The sequence below is a fragment of the Odocoileus virginianus genome, chromosome 30, assembly GCF_023699985.2.
Source record: "Odocoileus virginianus isolate 20LAN1187 ecotype Illinois chromosome 30, Ovbor_1.2, whole genome shotgun sequence".
Taxonomy (NCBI): Eukaryota; Metazoa; Chordata; class Mammalia; order Artiodactyla; family Cervidae; genus Odocoileus; species Odocoileus virginianus.
Genome location: NC_069703.1, coordinates 10269393 through 10288309, shown reverse-complemented (window position 1 = coordinate 10288309; position 18917 = coordinate 10269393). Strand labels below are relative to the sequence as shown.

The following is an 18917-nucleotide window of genomic DNA, read 5'->3' as shown; positions in this document are numbered from 1 at the left end:
TTCTTCTGCTCTTAACTATGTCAGTAAAGATGAGTGCAATGAATTCAGGCATAGACTTACCCAGTGAAGGTCATAGTCGGGTCTTGCTCTTCCTTCATCATCCTCATATAAAGCAAAACCTTCTCTCCGAGCCTGATAATACTCTTTCCGCAACTTCTGGATGCGGTCAGCACTTCCGCTCATGGACCGGCCACTGCAGGACATAATCAGACAAGCAGTCACATGGTGAACAACATCCTAGAAACTGCTTCTTGATATTTTTTATTTTGTTAAAGCATCTGACATTCAAATTTGGAAGATTCAGTAATATCGTACAAATACGCTAGTAAAACTGTGAAATTCCTGGTAACAAAAATAAATAAAAACTACTCTTTATGTGCATATGTTTAGATTTAACTTGGGATTAATAAGTGCCTTTTGAGCGAGAACTTAAGGTCCTGACCTAGAGCAATTAAAAGAGCCATCACCTTTTTCTTAAAGTTGTATGTACAGAGTTTGGTTAATTTTTTATGTAGTATCTCATTTTCTTACATAAGTGTTGCCTATTTGAGACCAGTTGTTTGACCTGAAGCTTGAATGTGATGCAGAGTGGCATGGCATGTTCAGTTCAATGACGTTTGTGAATTTTTGGAGTGGGGCTGGGGTACATGTTATTATATGGGTATAGGCGGGACATAGATAAAGAAAAGAAAGTGGAAGTCTTTCCAATAAGTAAAAAGAAAAATAGAAAGCTGGTCATAGTAGAATATGCCATCTTGGTTACGTGTCCAAGGTTTTCTTCTCTTCTTAGCTACTTCTTCCTCTCAGGAATTATAGTTTCTCCAGTAACTTATCTATTCAGCCCCACACTGGTCAGCCAGTGACTCCCTTTTAGCTTAGATCTGTCACCATCATTTCAACAGAATCAACATTATGTGATACAATCAGGGAGAGGAAGCAAGAAGAAGATGCTAGGAAGATATCTACAGCTGATCAACTTCTCTGATTGATCTGAGGCATAACTGAGTGCCCTATTGTGCCAGAACTTATGTTAAGACCTGGAGATCTTAAACACTTTCACAGAACTTTTCCACAAAAAACACACAGTCTGGGAATTAGGGAACTGAAAAGGATATGGAAGACTATGATCCACTGTGACTGATGCTACAGGTCTGCACAGGGGTTGAGGGAACATGGATTGCTTAAACTTTAACACAGTGAGGACAGAGCCATGGAAGGAGATCACAGAAGGCCCCAAAGAGGAGGTGACATCTTAGCTGAATCTTGAAAGATGCATAGGTGCTCAACAACTGAACAAGTGAGATGAGAAAATTCAAGGCAGAGGGAAGAACAATGCAAGGAACAGAAATGAGAAAGCATGTTGCTTTAGGGGGAATGCAAGGAAGTCAGTTTGGCAAGCAGTGGTCCTCAGCTTCTTTTGTCTTGCCTCATAGACATAGTAGCTGACATACGCTCCCTTCCCCCTCTCATTTGGGAAGCAGATTATAATAAAAGAGAGTTTGGGTCCTTTAGGGATATTTTGAATTTACTCTAATAAATGACAAAATAGATCATTTGCAAATGTTGGTATTTTAACTCAATTTGTAACAATTAACCATAATGATACTCATATTTCATGTGTATGTGAGAATCATGCCTCTAGTATACAAGGTGTAGGGGAGGGAGCTGGGAAGAGAGACAAATGGGATGGAGAAAAGTAGGGAGGAGCCCCACAGAGAAGACCTCTACACGCCAAAATGATCCCTAAGTATCACACTGAGTTTGAAGTTTAAATGAGACATCTAAAAGCAGTAGGAAGAAGTCATCTATTATTTTGTTAAAACATTTAAAAATTACACTTGGACTATAAAAAGAAAATGGTGAGTAAACATCTTTTGGAAGGAAAACATTCTTCCCAAACTACTGATAGATTGTAAGTTAACTGAAAGCAGGACCACGTGTCTCGACATCCTCTGTACAAAATTAGCATGGGGTTCTTGGCTTCCTACCTGCTCTGTGGACACCAAGTAATTGATGCCTTTGATCAAGAAAAAACAATTTCTTACAGATCATTTACATTAATTTTTCTTCAATATGTATTTTAAAACTTGCTTTAAAAATAGTTCTGACTTTGTTTCCTTACTATACTTTTCTTGAACAAAAGTATTTCTTCAGAACTTGATAAAGATAACAATAAGAAAAAAAGTGGAAGGTCTGATACTTTCCTGAACAACAGAAGGCAGGAGAGACAGCAGAACTCAATTCTGAAGAGCACCCCTTGCTCTTAAGCACTCTGAGTTGCCTATGGGGCCTGCATCCACTGTGCAGGCTTCTGCCCACTTCGTGCATGCATAAGCCACGCTCAAACTCACCAGATGAGTTCAATCAACGTGGTGCAAACACAGCATACATAATCTATTAGTTTACCCAAAAAAACCGAAGCATTGAATTCAAGCAGAATGAAGTCATCAGTAATAAAAAAAAAAAGAAAGAAACTGATAAGGGGCTGTTTTAAAAATCCCCATAATTTTCCTACATTTGTGGGAAAAAATAATCACACTCAGACCGTAAACTATTCTTCCATATGCCTATAAATAAATAAATTTAAAAATATGGGTTTGATCAGATTTCAGTTCTCAAATAGAAGGAATGGAGCAAGAATACAAAATCAGCTGTTTATGATTCAGAAAATCCCCTATGGCTGACAGGAACATGACTATTTACCCAGAGAAGAAATCTGGCCACAGAGAAAAACAGGAAAAAGTCTAGAAATTCATGGACCATCTAAGTGCAAAACATTCTCCCTTGTGTGAATATTTTAAAGAAGTTACAGGATACCATGCAAACCTTTCATGATAAGCAGGGACTACATTGCAACATTCATTTTCTTTCTCTGTCTAAGCCTCACTCTACTTTGAGTAACTATACCAGACTGTTTCCCAGGTAGTTGGTTTATATAATAAAATGAGGAATAGTAAATTCTGATTTTATCTTTAGTTCTTCTCTACAGATAATACACACAAGTGTACCATCAAATCAATAAAAATGATATACACAGCTATTGTACCCAAAGCAGTTAATTGATTCCATTTTGTGTTGAAGAGGTAGAAATCTGAGGAACATAAAAATGCCTTTGTCATAAGAGAACCAGTAATCATAGTAATTATAATTTATGGGACATTGTATAGAAAATATATTGATACAGACTTTCACTTATTATCAATTCTGCTCAGAGCAGACATCATTAATTATAGCATTCCTTCCCCATAATCCTAGATGTGGTCTTAGAATCTTCCTTAACCCAGAACTTCAGAAAGCTATTACCATCTAGAGGAGCTGGCACTTGAGTTGAGTTATATAGTTGTGTTAACAGGTGCTGTAAATATTTCAAAATCACAGAAGAATAAAGATAACTTTTATGGTTCTGCTCCATAGACATGAGAAATCTGAGGCTCATGACTAATAGATATATAAGGTCTGACTTTAAAGAAGGCTCTTTCCACCATTGCTTACTACCTTCCAACCTGTGTCTCCTTTATCTAATTAGTATCTTAAAGACTGGGTCCTCTAACAACTTATTGGACCAGAATGGAAGCTAAGCCTAGCTTTGAGGACTTACTTTCTGAGGACTCCTGTTTTTCCTTCCTCTATTTACATGTTAACTTCTATTTTTCTGGCTTTATGGAACTCAGTAGTAGAGATTCTAAGAATTTTGTCTGATAGCTTCAGAAGTGACATCAGCATATGATGTAACTCACCTACTCTTGCAACCATATAAAATCTGGCAAAGTATCAGTAATTCCATCTCCAGGTTGCTTGTTAGAAAATTTAGGCTTGCTGTATTATTTGTTCATTGGATAAGGTAGAAGTTAGTCAGTCATTCTTACCAAAAAAGTTCCTATTATAGCTATATACATATGTAGGTGATCAATGCCACTCCTCCACTTTCAATGTGCTGAAATTTTATTTTAAATTAACTCAAGCAGTATAACAAAACAGATTTATATTGCAGTGATTTCTTGTAAATTATGCTGCCTATGTCTTTAAAAGCAGATGTATAGTAAAACAGGCTTTTCTTACAACACTTTAAAGCTGGACAGAGTTTTAAAGTTGTAATGAAATTCAGAAAGCATGTCATTTTCTTCATCGTCACCTATAGTAATATATTCCCAAATGCAATACACATCACAGTAAGGCATTATCTGCTCCATTGGAATTTAACCTTATTCTTCCTAGTTCATAATTACCTCAATTGAAAAACATTTTAAAATGACTTCATTTGTGCATGCCATAGTCTCCCATTACTACAAAAGGCTAGAGAAAAGTAACATTTATTAAGCTCCTTAAATATAATATTTATGCTTTACACACTTCATCTCATTTTATCTCCAATCAAGTTTGTGAGGATGACATTGACATTTCACAGATGAGTAGCCATACCCATATATCGCTCAGTCGTGTCCGACTCTTTGCAACCCCGTGGACTGTAGCCCACCAGGCACCTCCATCTATAGGATTCTCCAGGCAAGAATACTGGAGTGGGTTGCCATTTCCGCCTCCGGGGATCTTCCTGACCCAGGGATCGAACTCAGGCCTCCCACATTGCAGGCAGACGCTTTAACCTCTGAGCCACCAGGGAAGCCCAGTACACTGAGGCTCAAATAAGTAGCACAGTTGGTGAATGGTGGACCAGGGAATGTGTGACTCCAAAGCCAGTGTTATTTTGACCATACCTTGTTGCCTCATGAGAAAGGCATTAAAATGCAGCAGGCATATTGTAGCAGCCATTCACAGGCATTTCAAGGCAGAGGGAAGTTCACAGCACATTTATAGCCATACCTTTTGATATTCTTTTATTTGCACAGATCTTTGCAATAAAAATAGAAATTGAAGCAGCTAAAGTAATAGAATACATGCAATGAAGTCTGTATTCATTAAAGAATGATGCTGGAGCAACTGCAGATGGAGATTTCTGGGTAATTAACATTACATCTCTAACAGGCTTATGTGGGAAACTGGTATAAAACTGAATGGGGTGCAAAAGAGACTCAAAATATGACAAAGATCCCACATGAAAGAGAAAGAAACTCTGGATCAGGACCAGGGCTGACAAACAGCCAGGGCTGCCACTGGTAACATTCACCACCGGCTGAATGAGAGGGGGTCGAATGAGAGGGAGCTGGTCACTGCCAGTGAATCATTGTCTGGCTTGTGAATTCATCTGTTGAGACGGTGTGTGTATGTCTAAACAGGCATACAAGTAAATACAGCACCCTAACTATGATTAAAATATACACAGTTAATTCCAAAGAGCTGTGTCACTTTCAGATAGCCTCAAGTCACGTAGCTCTTCATTGCCAAGGAGAGGTGTCTGCCTTTGGTCAGTAGGTACCAGTCTGGGGTCCAGATTCAGTGATGCAGTTAAGAACAGTCTCTATAGAATGTAACCTTAACAGGAATATTTCTACCTGGGTGAGCTAACCCTTACAAATTCACTGAATAAAACTGTTGGCATTAGAGGTATGCATGTTAACAATAATCAGTAGAATAGGGGTTGTTTTTAAGTTTGGGATTTGATTATTCACTTTTTTAATGATGTTACTGTAAAAATGTTATTGTGATTGGAAAAGACCCTGATTCTGGGAAAGACTGAAGGTAGGATGAGAAGTGGGGCAACAGAAGATGAGATGGTTGGATGGATCATCGACTCAACGGACATGAGTCTGAGCAAACTTCGGGGGATAGTGAACGACACGGAAACCTGGTATGCTGCTGTTCATGGGGTTGCAAAGAGTACAAGATTGAGTAACTGAACAACAATAAAATATTTAAATTAAGTAAACATGGTGTTCATATTTCTATACTCACATAAGTGTGAAGTTTTAAAGGTTTTCTCAAAAAGATTTTTTCCTTTTGAAAGATACAGAGTGATGCCAATATGCTATTCTTTTCCTGTTTTTTTTTTTTTTTTTCCCCTAATGGGAAGGATTGTTTTATCTGTTTGCATTTAAAGACCTAAAGAACCAATATAGTCTAAAACCTCAAATATAGCAGTACCACAGCTCTGAGAAAAAAGGGCATACTTTTTTTTCAAAGTGGGAACAGAGCTCTCAAAATACCTGGGATTCTGTGGTAATCACACTCTTGATAACATGAATATAACAAAATCTAACTATCTATATGCAGTCTTCCCTTACTAATTATACTTCAAATCCCAGACTAGGTTCTGTAAAATAATATTCAGCTGAAGGCAGTCATAGACACAACTGTAACAGATTTTCTGTTGGTGATAGAGATTTCTGTCAGATAAAAAATTTGAGAGATTCTTATAAATGTACTCAGGATCATTAATTCAAAAGCATTTTGAAGATTTATAGAAACTATAGCCCACTCTACAGGTTTAACATTCCATAATGCAAATACATTTATATAGTGTGCCCATATGTGCTAAGTGAGTTTTAATAATAAATAATGGCATTTAATGGGGCTTAATTCTATAAAATTCTTTGAATGGTATTTTCACACTGGACAACTCTGAAAATTATCCAGTGTGACTATTCAGTGAAAATTATAATTATGTAAATTATCTTCTCCTTGTTCCTAATTTTGTACAAAGAATATCTATTTTTTTCAAAGGTATATTGACAAATAAGATTTTTTGTGGTTTAGTCCAGTGAAATTTTGGAATATATAACTGACTAGCCATGAACACTTGGGAATTTTTCTAATTTCTTTCCCAATGCATCACCACTATGATAGTGACCCCCCTTTCCAATTATTTTTGATTAAAATAATTTCCCCAAATAATAAGACTATGACTTTCTTCATATGGACATTTAATATCTATCACATTTCAGGTATTTTGTTAATTAAAACAATTAGTTTGCTTACAATGACTCCCTATGAATTCCTATATTAAGACTATGAGTTTATAGAAAGAGTGAATACAGTAACAGATGAAACAAATTTTTCCACATTTAGAATCTCTCTTTATTTCTAGAACTACTATTGTCAATTATCTCTGACACTATACTTCTTACTAGTAGGTAAAGAAACAATGCTTATTAGATATCTTAAGAGATGATATAACGTCACATGAAAAACTGGTGGCAGAAACTGTGGGGAAAAATATTCTATGCTAATACATTACTTTGAAAAGCATGTATTTGTATAAATTTCTAAGCGTTCAACAAAATTACTCTTTATGTCAGGCTACTGTGAGGAAGCTAAAAAACATGAGTCCAGAGAGGTTGATATGTAAGTTAGGGTCATAAGAAAGGACGAACCCCATAAAGCACAAGCATGTGTTAGCTCAGCCTACAATTCTGAATGTGGTTCTTCCCTGAGCTATCCTGAGCCGCCAGTGGCATTTTGACCCAGACACCATAATCTGACAATGTGACTTGGCTTACCTGGGCTCCTGACTTTGCCATGGCAACCTGAGTCTGACCTTTTGCCTTTCTCCACATGTTTCCCGATTTAAGCATCTGCTCCCTTTGAGATCCTTATCTTGGTATTTCCAGCCCTAGCTCAGTCAACTGACACTCTGACTCTTATAGCTGGAAGATCTGTCCTGGAAATCTTAACCCTGGAATGGACTTTGACCTCAATGAATCAAGTCTTAGAGGGAAAAAGAAGGTCCCCCTTCCCCTGACACTTTTGATTGCATCACGGCAAGCATTTCCACTCACACCAGGGTCGCCATTTACCACTGAAAAGTAATCTCATTGCTGCATGAAGGGCAACTTTCTCCACTGTGATTGACTGCTGTGATGGAGATTCTCACCAGATCAATGGCATCTCTTCTGATAAAAAGGCTTTGCTCTTTATCACTTGAGACAATGCGAGGCCTTTCCCTAATCAGAACATTCTGGTTCTCTGTCTCCATTTCCAGAGAAGGTGGAAATTTCTTAGGAGTGACACTGACAGTGTTATTCACAATTCAACAACACATGAGTTATTATTCATGACTTCAACTCACCATTATAAGTCTGTAACACATAATTGCATTATTCTGATACTGTGCACTGACCTCCTGGCTGTGTTCAAATTTCAGAAGCTAGTTTTGCCATTAGTCATAAAATATCCATTTGAGTTATTCATATTCTGAATAGTATTCTAATATATTTCCTCCAACGCAGTACAGTACTTTTGAGCCGTAAGTAATTTACACAAATATTGGGCACATTCAAAGTTTCGTATAAGCATATGATACATACTGTCTCGAGACATTGTGCCAATTTTATTAACAATGCAAAGTATGTGGGGGTCACCAAAAGAATTTATCAAGTGTTTCACATGGTAATTTTTGTTTCTTAGAGGAGGATTTAAAAATATAGTTGAAAAGTTCACACTGGCTGGCAGCAACATTAGCCCTTCATTTCTATTCTACATCTTTGCTAACCGAGCATACATAGATGCAAAGAAAAATAGATTTAGACCAACTTGAAACTGTGCACTCACTGTGTCTTCTGTTAAAGATGACAAACAAATCCTGTAATTCATGTTACAGCTGTTCTCACACGGCTGAAGTATAGCAACACTGCATCACAACCGCCTGTAAGTGATGCTTCAATATTTGAGCTTAGACAAACCTGGGGGCTTGGGGGAAAAGAGCCATTTAAGTAGTGACAGTGTTCCCACTGGCCACTCCAGGTAATGAGTGTAGGCCCCTGGACACGAGCTGAGTCAGTGTCCCTTGGCTGGGGCAGTTCCTAAGTGCGTCTCATAATACAGGCTTTACACTGTACTGAACATGATCCTGGTGTTTCAAGCTATGAGTACCTGTACAACATGGCCACTGAAATGCAAACCAGCTACTTCAGCTAGTGCTCAAACAAGGGAACAGCCAGTTGATGCTGTTCTAAAAGAATGAAAAGAACGAGTGTTGTGTGGGTTTAGTGACAGATCATTGGTAGGTCCTGCATGCACACGTACACAGCCACTCAACTGTGTCCAACTCTTTGCTACCCCATGGACTGCAGCCCACCAGGCTCCTCTGTCCCTGGCATTTTTCAGGCAAGAATACTGGAGTGGGTTGCCATTTCTTCCTCTAAGGGATCTTCCCAACCCAGGGGTCGAATCCACACTTCCTGCATCTCCTGCATTGGCGGGGATTCTTAAGCACTGAGCCACCTGGGTTGTAGCATCCCCCTAAAGTGTTTTTCAAGGTAATTCTGACTGTACACAACTTTTGCCTCAGATGATGCTTCAGAAACTTAACCTTAAGACAAGATTCTACTTGGAACATTGTAAGTTTTCTCAAAGAGTTTTATGGCTCAAAATAAAATGAGCAAAATAGGGACAAAAAGATAAATGGAAGAAACCTACAAAATGTGTAATATTTTGATGATATCATATACACATTAATAATATCTTACACACACACACACACACACACACTTCTCAAAGAAGTTCTCACCAACAACTGCAGGACTTGTGAGATAAAATTATTATCCTCTAGGCTTAAATCAAACACAGCTTGAATTTCAGAAATACATATCTGATATTTAGATGTGGATTAAACTTTCAGGGTCAATTCTGGGAAAAATAAGCTTGTGTGGGCTGCAGGCCATAAAACCTTGGGAATTTCCTAGGCCTCCGTGAAATTCCCTCTTCCTCAGAGGAAACATAGAAGCTCTGTCTTCTCCCAAGGGACCAGGGAAGGTCATCAAAGACCACTGATTCCCAACAGCTGGACACCTACGTCTTTCTTTTACACAACAAGGAAATAAGGTCGGATTGACTACACAACATAAAGGAAAAAAGGAGACTCTAAATGAGTTAGTGCATGGATGGTGGTTTTTTTTTTTTATTTAAAGGATTATATCTGTCAAGATAGACTATGGTATCCTGTACTAATCAAATATCAGTAGACTAGCAGGAAAAAAAAAGTCAGTAGATTAAAACAGTAAACTTTTCCTCCTATAAGACTTTTTTTTGCCTTCCAATGGAAAAGGAGGAGGTTGGGAAAATAACATGTGAGAAAGAGAAAAATATTAAAGAAAAAAAAAAAGGACATGTTTTTCAGTTGGAAGAAGCTAAAGATTTTGACTAGGAACTCAATACCAAATGTTTGTGGAGTCAAAGTGTTCTAAATACATAGGCTATGTAAACTAGTTCTTACCTCCATACCCATTGAAGGGAAGGGATATACAATAAACTGTCCAGACACCCAGAAGTGATGCATGGGCCAGATTTTAATTATCACACATACGATGTTAAATCAAATTATCTCATAAACATAGAATTCTATATGCAGTGTTTCTGATGTGATTAGCATTATTCGCCCAAGAACTTATTAAGAACATGCTTTGATACTAACTTAATTCCTTTTGTGTCTTCTACATTTATATGCACAAATGCTGAGCTCTCTTGCAATTTTAAATAGGGTTATAATAATGATCCAATCCAAACAGGTTCTCAACTCCAAAGAGCCACGTAAAAAGTTAACATTTACTAGGTCCCAAAGCGTGTCAAATCCAAGACTACCCCACAGCCCTCATTTCCCTGGGTGTAAAGTGAGCACTTGTGACCCTGTGACCTCATGCTGACCTTCTGACATTGGGGATTTACAGAATAGAGACAGTTTAGAGTATCATCTCCTAGGGATTGTTTCCCTTGTTTTTAAAAGATGTTCAGACTTCTACAAATCTTTTCTCGGAGAATGGTGACTTTCTTTGTAGAACAGACTAGATAGTAATAAGCTGGTATCAAACTTAGATCACCAACTGCTTTTATAAAAGTTTTCCAATAACCTTCTGAATGTTTTCAGCTGTGTACATCTATTTATGCTTTTATTTATTTTTAAATATTGCCACGCCCCAGGCCCTGGTAATGTAAAGGTGATTAAGACCCAGAACTAACCCTCAGAGATTTCAGTCTTATGGAGGGAGATGGAAATACAAATAAATAATTGCCGGGCAATGTAGCAATTATTATGAAGAAGTATCATGAAGCATAATGAAGTCCTGCAGTAGCTCAGAGGAGAGGGTGATTAACTATGCTTGGGGAGGCTAGGGAAGGCCTCAAGGAGAAAAGGAGAGCAAGCAGAGGGTACTGGACATGCCAGGGGAAGGAGCATCAGATGCTAGGTGGTGGCAACATAAAAGGGCAGGTGGTTAGGCATGGCAGAAGTGTGGGAGTGGATGGAAGAGTTCTGGGAAGTAAAGCTGGTAGGACTTGAATAGCTCCATGTGCCAATCTTGCAAAAAGGGAAGATGATGTGGAATCCTGGACCGATTTCACATTGGGTAGAGCATCTCCAGGGTTATTCTTTATATCATGATAACTCTAAAAGACCCATGCGACTTCCCTGGTGGTCCAGTGGTTAAGAATCTGCCTTCCAATGCAGGGGAAGAAGGTTCGATCCCTGGTCGGGAAACTAGGATCTCACATGTGGCAGAGCAATGGAGCCTGCGTCCTGCAAATATTGAGCCCATGTGCCTCAGCTGGAGAGGCCAGTGCCACAAACTACAGAGCCCATGTGGAGCCTATGAGCCACAGCTCGAGAGAGGCCCATGCATCACAAGGAAGAATGTGTGCGGTAACTAAGACTCAACACAGCCAGTATAGAAGTCAATGAATAAATATCTTTTATGAAAAGACCCTTCTCTTCCCATAAATCATAAGCAATGAAATGAACCAGTTGACCTCTATGGGACCTTCTTGTACCATATTCAATGATTTCTTGGATATGTGTACAGTTCAAGCTAAATGGTTGACCCATCCATTGGCAAAAGTCACCTTCTATTTCTGTTTCCCCACCTGTTGAATACTGTACCTGTACTTTAGTTGGAGGCAATGGGACAGTGAGAACTTCAGTTTGAAAACTGAATGTTTTCTATAACTAGAGCTCTTGGTTAACCAGTAACATTAACTGGTGCTGAAGCATGATGCATTTTAATAGAGTGATAAATTTCCCTTTAGGAACAGAGCACTGGCTGCCAAATCAGAGGGCAAAAAGTGGAAAAAATAAAACAAAGCAAATGAAACCAACCCATTATGGGTTGACAATGACTTTTATTTTCACTGGCACTTTACGGAAAGTAGTCACAGAAGCTCAGTGAATCAGGCGAGGTAACAGTGGTGCCCGAATACCTGACCTGGAGCAATTTGTAGCTGTCTTCTTGATCTGAAAAGTGAATGAATTACAGGCTATCCTAGAAGAGGGAAAATTAGGCATGAGGCTGCTGCTGACAATTGAACTCTATAAATAATCCACAGTGAAAATGAATAAACAACATGCCTTCTTCCAGCTTTCAGTAGCCTCTCGACAGTATGACAGTTGCTGGTTTTTTCAATAAACATGATGTCAATTATGCCTTTTATTCATCATGGTGAAGTCATGTGTGGGGAAGAAGTAAGTATTTCATTTTTTGGCACTTCATATAAAAAGGCTTTTCCTTTTCATTTTTATCATACCAAGGCAAAGCAAGCTGTCTGATCTGTAATCTATATGTTACATAAACACATTTATTTCTTCCCTATTTCCAACAGCTTTATTAGAAACAGCATTTAAATTGGTTCTCAGTTATGCATAGAAATAGGAGGTTTGGAAAATAAGAAAATAAGACATGGAAAATAAGACACTGGGGGTGATTTTGAAAACTCTTATTTAAACCAACAACTTAAGTTTCCTTCCCAACAAGTATTTTCCCAGAGCGGTAAACAATCCCCCAATTAATTGACTTGATTCTTTTCTTTGCCCAGCCCCTTGTTTGGTCAAGGTACTAATGAGCAGAAAAAAGGCCAAAGCCAGGCAGGACTTAGAAAAACAGAGACACTGCAAAGACTTAAATGGGGAAAACAGAAATTGGATGGTTGAGAGTTAACGACCCAGGAAACATTCCCCTAAAGGATTTACCAGGTATCTAGAGAGTTGTAACCTTTCAGATTAAAAAGTAACAGGTATTAGTTTTCTAAGTGGACAAACAAGAGCCAAACATTATGTGAACACAGTTATAGAATTAATGAGTACTCACATATCTAGCTCAAAGGAGCCTGTGGGTGACTGTGTTTCCTGCATTCTGCTATTTGTCATGAACTTTATTACTCTCCATTCCACTAAGAACTATTTTTTTCTCCCTATTTGCAGACATATTAGGTACAGTCATTCAGATATTATCAGTTCATCATTTGCTAAAGAAACTCATTCTTAGGAAGGAAGAGTGAAGAACACGTTGAGTGGCATTGCATCATTTTGTGATCCCACATCAAGATGAAAAAAGGAAGCATTACATTGTTTTTGAGATATTCCTATTCTAACAAAAATCATGTTTTACCCAAGTGTAAACAAGTCCACTAGCTAGAAGCTCATCCCCCACCCCAAGTTCTACGTAAAATATAAGCCACAAGGCTCGAATTGAATGAATATATTAGTTCTTTATGTACTACTTACTTCGACATTTCTTAAACTGAATGTTTACTATATATCTAAGAGAGTTTCTAAATTTATAACCTACAAAAAGAGGGAAACTATTTCCTCTTCTTCAAAGAAGCTTTTTCATACTGTGTCCAATCTATCTGGGGAATTGGAGGGAGAAAAAGGCGAGTGGGGAGAGAGGAGGAGCCAAAGAAAAAGAGCTAATGGTCAAAATGCATCCTTATAATAAAATGAGCTTCTTAATGGATGCTCACTACAGGAATAACATTAATTCAGTATTAGGACGTTCAGTGGAAAAATATGAATGTAATTTATCTTTTTAACTGTCAGCTGCATTTCTAAAGCTCTGAAGTCTGTAGCTTCCAGGGGCCTTTTGTCTTTCTGCCATGGCAGGAGTATCTTGGACAGCTGTAGGAGCTTTCTAAGCCATCTTTCTCAAAATCCATTAGCTAATTCAAGGAACCTAATTAGAGCTGCCATTTTGATGGAGCGTACTGAATGCTCAGTACAAACTAGTAACACCATCAATGTTTATTAGAAATCACAAAACCCAAAGTGCTCCACTCCCTATGAATATTAATGAAAATACAGCAAACAAAATATTTATTAAAACATATGCTTAATACCATCAAGGTTTACAGACAGATATTGAAAGAGAGAGGGGGAGGCACATACTTGAATTTGACGGCATGTGCCCAGGAATACACAATAAACCCAGATTTACACTGAAGCAGCATGTAATCATTATTTTATGCCCCTCCCCCTTGTCTCCCTTGGTTTTGCACCCTGGAATTCAGCAGCTCACAGCTGGCAAGACAGATGCAAGTCCAGAGAAGTCTGAAGAAGGGGGTGGGGGAATTTTTTTTTTTTTTTTAAACAGATGCTGAGTGCCACAGATTCTTGTCAGTGGGGAAATCATTCTTGGGTCTCTATAAAATCAGCAGCATGATGACGCCAATACTTTCTACCCGCCTCTAAATGAGGGTGTCACCAAATGAGTCCAACTAACTATTTTCCCACGTACCCACCCGGGAAGCGTTTCTGCCAGGGCACAGCCTTGAATCAAGAGGTGTCTAAGGCTGGAGGTAACGCTGCTGTTGTGCAGACTGGGCTTCTGCTGCTCGGCTACAGTGATAGACACACACACCCGTGCCGAGACCCAGAGGGCCCTGCTCCTCATTCTCTTCTCTTGGGAGAAATTTTAGGACCTTTGTGAATCATTACCATCCGGGAACTCTCCCTCTGCCCTCAAGCTGCTGCCTCCTGACTCTCTCGCCCCCCTTTCATCACACTCTAAAAAGGAATCACCTGTTGTCTCGTTTCTCCATCTGCTCTCCTCTCTTTTGGCCAGATGATAATCTGGCGTGCACCGTCACTGCTCTTAAAACTGTCCTCTGGAGGCTCAGCAAACTCTGGCCTCTACAGTGCTAGACACCACGCAGCAATTTCCTTGCAAATCTCTCCTTCTTGTTTCTCCCTGCTTCCTCAATCTCATAGCTGGTTTCCTTTACTGCCCTTCCCCTGTTCTCTAAACACGAGCTTCCTTTAAGGCTCTCTGTTTCTTGTCCATGCTTTTCACTCCTGGGGATACTGTTCACTCCCGGGGCTCTAACACTTTTCTTTCATGGTCATCCATTTATTCATCCATCCATTCAACAAGTACCGGAGTGAGCAGATGGGGCAAGTCTTCGACATCCATGAAGACACCCACCTCTGCCTCAGACAGCTCACATGAGCTCCAAGGACCCTGCTCATCCCTTGCTCTTCATCTGCACCTAAATGTACCAACACCTTACTACTCCACTTGTTCAGAAACAATTTCCTCATCTCTTTCCTGAAATATACTTTCTCTCCTATCTTCCTGGCCTTTTCATTGCTTTTCCATCTTCATCAAGACTTAACACAATGATTAGCATTCAGAGTATAGGCTCTGGAGCCAGACTGGTTGGGTTCAGACCCTGGTTCTACCACTCCCCTCCTCCCTACTTGGGGGAAGTACCTATCTGTGAAATGGGGATGATGATAGACTTCAGAGGATTGCGCTGAGGATTAAATGAGCTACTGCATTTAAAGCAGTTAGAACCTATCCTAACTGGGCTTCCCTGGCAGTCCAGTGGTTAAGATTCTACTCTTTCAAGGCAGGGGACGTGAGTTCCACCCCTGCTCATGGAACTAAGATCCCACATGCCACGCAGTGTTGCCAAAAAGTAAAGGAAAAAAAAAAAAACAAACAACCACATTAAAGCAGTTAGAATAGTGTTTGGCACATACTAAGAATTCAATTTAAAAAGCTGCTCCTGCTGCTGTCAATCATATTTTATATTATTGTTGATGTCTTTGCTCCTACATAGTCTACATCCAGTGGGTCCTAACCAATTGCCTCTAGCACTGTTCCTTCATACATTTCTTTCTTTCACAAGCCAATTCACACACCCACTCTCAGACTGTGATAGCAGCTTGGTAGCTCATCTCTCCATCCTAACTCCTTGAATGTGTTGCCAGATGCGCCTTCCTAAGGTACGGCTTGGCTCACGTAACTCTCCTGCCGTAAGGGCCTCTTGGCTCTTTTCCCTTCGCTACGCGTCCGTCTCACCTGCAGTCTAGTCTCCTGTGAAACTCTAACTGTTCCCTAAGCCTATCCTCAGTTCTCACCCACACCCTCCCTCCGCCTTTGTCCACACCAGCTCTTTACCTGTGATTCTTGCCCCTTCTATCTAAACAACATAATTAAGATGATATCCATCTTTACTTTTAAAATACCCACTGCCTTGTAATTATGGGCAGACTAATTCTCATGGGGTCTCGATTCCCCCAACTGGCCCCGGTTTCCCTCTGCACCCCTTCCTGACCATTCTTTGCTGTGCCTGGAAGCTTCTTTCTTACTCTGCCCTGTTCCTCACACAGCCTAAGCTTGTCACAGCCCCGGGAGTCTGTACCTGCTGTTCTTCCTGCCTGAAACTGTCCGCCTCGAGTGTTTCCAGGCATGTTCTCCTTATCAGGGGGCCTTCTCTTGCCACCTCATCTTTAGACCCTTCAAGTCCCTCCCTTCCAGCCTGCCTGCTTGTTTCCCCTGTAGCACTGATCATTCTGTGACCACATCTTCACTATGTACTTGCTCACTCTTCTCTGTCCGCTGACCTCCACAAGAATACCAGATGTGTGAGAGCTGGGACCTTCCACGTCCTATCTGCAGCTGTCTTTCCAGCCTGGGACACTAGCTAAAGGAATGATTCTCCACTTGTGAAATTCTTTAAGGTTCTTATATTTAGTTGGATATTCACTGCAATGATTCTAGGCCTTGGGAATATAGTGGGGAGTGCACGTGATTGTGTGACCTTATGTTCTAGCAGGTGGGTGAGACAATACACAAACCAGTGGAAAAGGATATCAAGCAACGGTAAGTGTCATCCAGACCCTTAAAATACAGTATGGTGATAAGAGAGTGACTGGGTGGCTACTTGACAGAGTAGTCAAGAAAGACCTTTGTCTTTTAAGCTAAAGTCTGCATCATAAGAAGGAACTATCCAGAAGCAGCTCTATGAAGAGCATTCTAGAAAGAGAAACTAGCTCAAAGGAGGGAATGAATGTGATGATTTAAAGGAAGTTAAAGTAATGAGCTAAAGAAAGTGTAGTTTGAGCTCAATGTCCAAGCAATAGAGGTAAGTAATAAGGTCACATAGGCAGGCAAGGCAGACCACAGATACTTTGCAGGGCCTGTTAAGATCTTTGGATTTTACCGTGAGTGAAATGGATTTTACCCTGAGACCACGTTAGAAGATGCTAAAGAGGGAAGAAACATGATTTAATTTAAACATTTAGAAGACAATTCCAGCTTTTTGGTAGAGGACAGAATAGAGATTGTTGCAGAAGTCCAAGTGAGGAAAGGTGGAGGTCTTTAGGGCATTATGATTATTCGTGTTTTATTTATTATTCATCTTTATTTAATCCCCAACCACAAGCAGCTAAACAATGTGTGGGGTTTAATCATTCGAGGTATTCTGCAGAACCTGTTATATTGCCCTCATCTAGGATATGATCAAACAAAATTTTATGGGAATTGAAAACAAGAAAGTGATTTAAGAAAATGTACAATGACAAGTGGGAAGAAAAAGGGAGAACCATTGGTGCTATACAAGGGTGAGTAAGGGTCTGTTCCTGGGGGTCAGGGTGTATGGAGGAGGGGGTAGGGGCCAGAACCACTCAGTGACCCTGTTAACTGCTGCCTCGAAAATGGTTTCCTTTTTGTCTTTTTCCTTCCTAGGTTCATAAGTGAAATACTGTGAATACATCACCGGTGGTTTGGTACAAGTTTTTTTTTTTTGCCATTTCTAGGTATGGCCAAGACAGCTCACCATTTAAAGAAATATCTACAGATTTTGAAGTTTTCTTCACTGCATCATGTTTTCACGGCCTCCTATTTGCAGCCAGGTATTGCTATAATGTCTCGGTGTCATCCATTCCCATAAGGAATGGGTGATGGTGATGCACTAGCCAAATGGTGATGCACATGGCTTGTTACTGCAAGTGGAATTTATGTGTGCTGAAATGATGTTATTGGAAACTTTTTCCGTGCTATTTCATGCTAAATATGGCATGCATGCTTCCAGGTGAAACTAAAATCAGGAATGTCCAAGCTAGCACACTTTAGAGAAGGTAGGCCAGTATAATTTGCTGACGTTTTAGCTTTGAATTAAATTTAGCTTCTAATTCTCATTAGAATCTAACTGCCAAATAGCACTTTACTCAGATTAATAAAAGTTTTCTAATAAGCATATCACTTTCTAGTAGTCTGCCGAGGCAGCTGAAATCTTGAGTATAGCTAAAGGGAGAACTGCCAAATGGAAACAGTATTGATATAGTCTCTGTCCAGTACAATCATTCTTTTCATTGTCAAGCCCAGCTCTGGGTAAAAGAGAACCGAGTATGTTAGAAATGGGATTTGGTCACTACTTATGAAGCCAGTCCAGCAGAAGACTTAGAAAACCATGAAAACCCACTCAAGCTGATGCTCCAGATTAATTTAGAATTTAAAGTGCTTGCAATTAACATTTTCAGGAGAAACTAGGGCTTACAACTGGAGTAGACGGACGAGTACGTAAGCTACTGCAGGGTAACTGGGAAGCTCTAAGCAGCCACTCACTGCCCCCAGGCTGATGACAGAAATTCAACCTTAATTTAGTCCAAGGCTTTGATCTCCATTAAAATACAGATGGTGCTGGATGTCTGTCTCTGTAAGACATCATTCATCTGTATATGAGTGAAGGCTTTGATTCAGTTCAGTCGCTCAGTCGTGTTTGACTTTTTGCAACCCCATGAACTGCAGCACATCAAGCCTCCCTGTCCATCACCAATTCCCGGAGTTTACTCAAACTCATGTCCATTGAGTTGGTGATGCCATTCAACCATCTTATCCTCTGTTGTCCCCTTCTCCTCCTGCCTTCAATCTTTCCCAGAATCAGGGTCTTTTCAAATGAGGCAGTTCTTCGCATCAGGTGGCCAAAGTATTGGAGTTTCAGCTTCAGCAACAGTCCTTCCAATGAATATTCAGGACTGA

General features: G+C 39.7%; 1 protein-coding gene across 2 annotated transcripts in view; it reads right to left on the bottom strand.

The window, feature by feature from the left end:
* The window catches only part of PARD3B (par-3 family cell polarity regulator beta), a 1140410-nt gene that overhangs the window by 120269 nt on the left and 1001224 nt on the right, over positions 1-18917 (bottom strand). For both annotated transcript variants that reach the window (XM_070458512.1, XM_070458513.1), the window contains one exon: positions 61-193. In XM_070458512.1, the coding sequence (XP_070314613.1) occupies positions 61-193 (133 nt within the window). The remainder of the gene's footprint in view (positions 1-60; positions 194-18917) is intronic.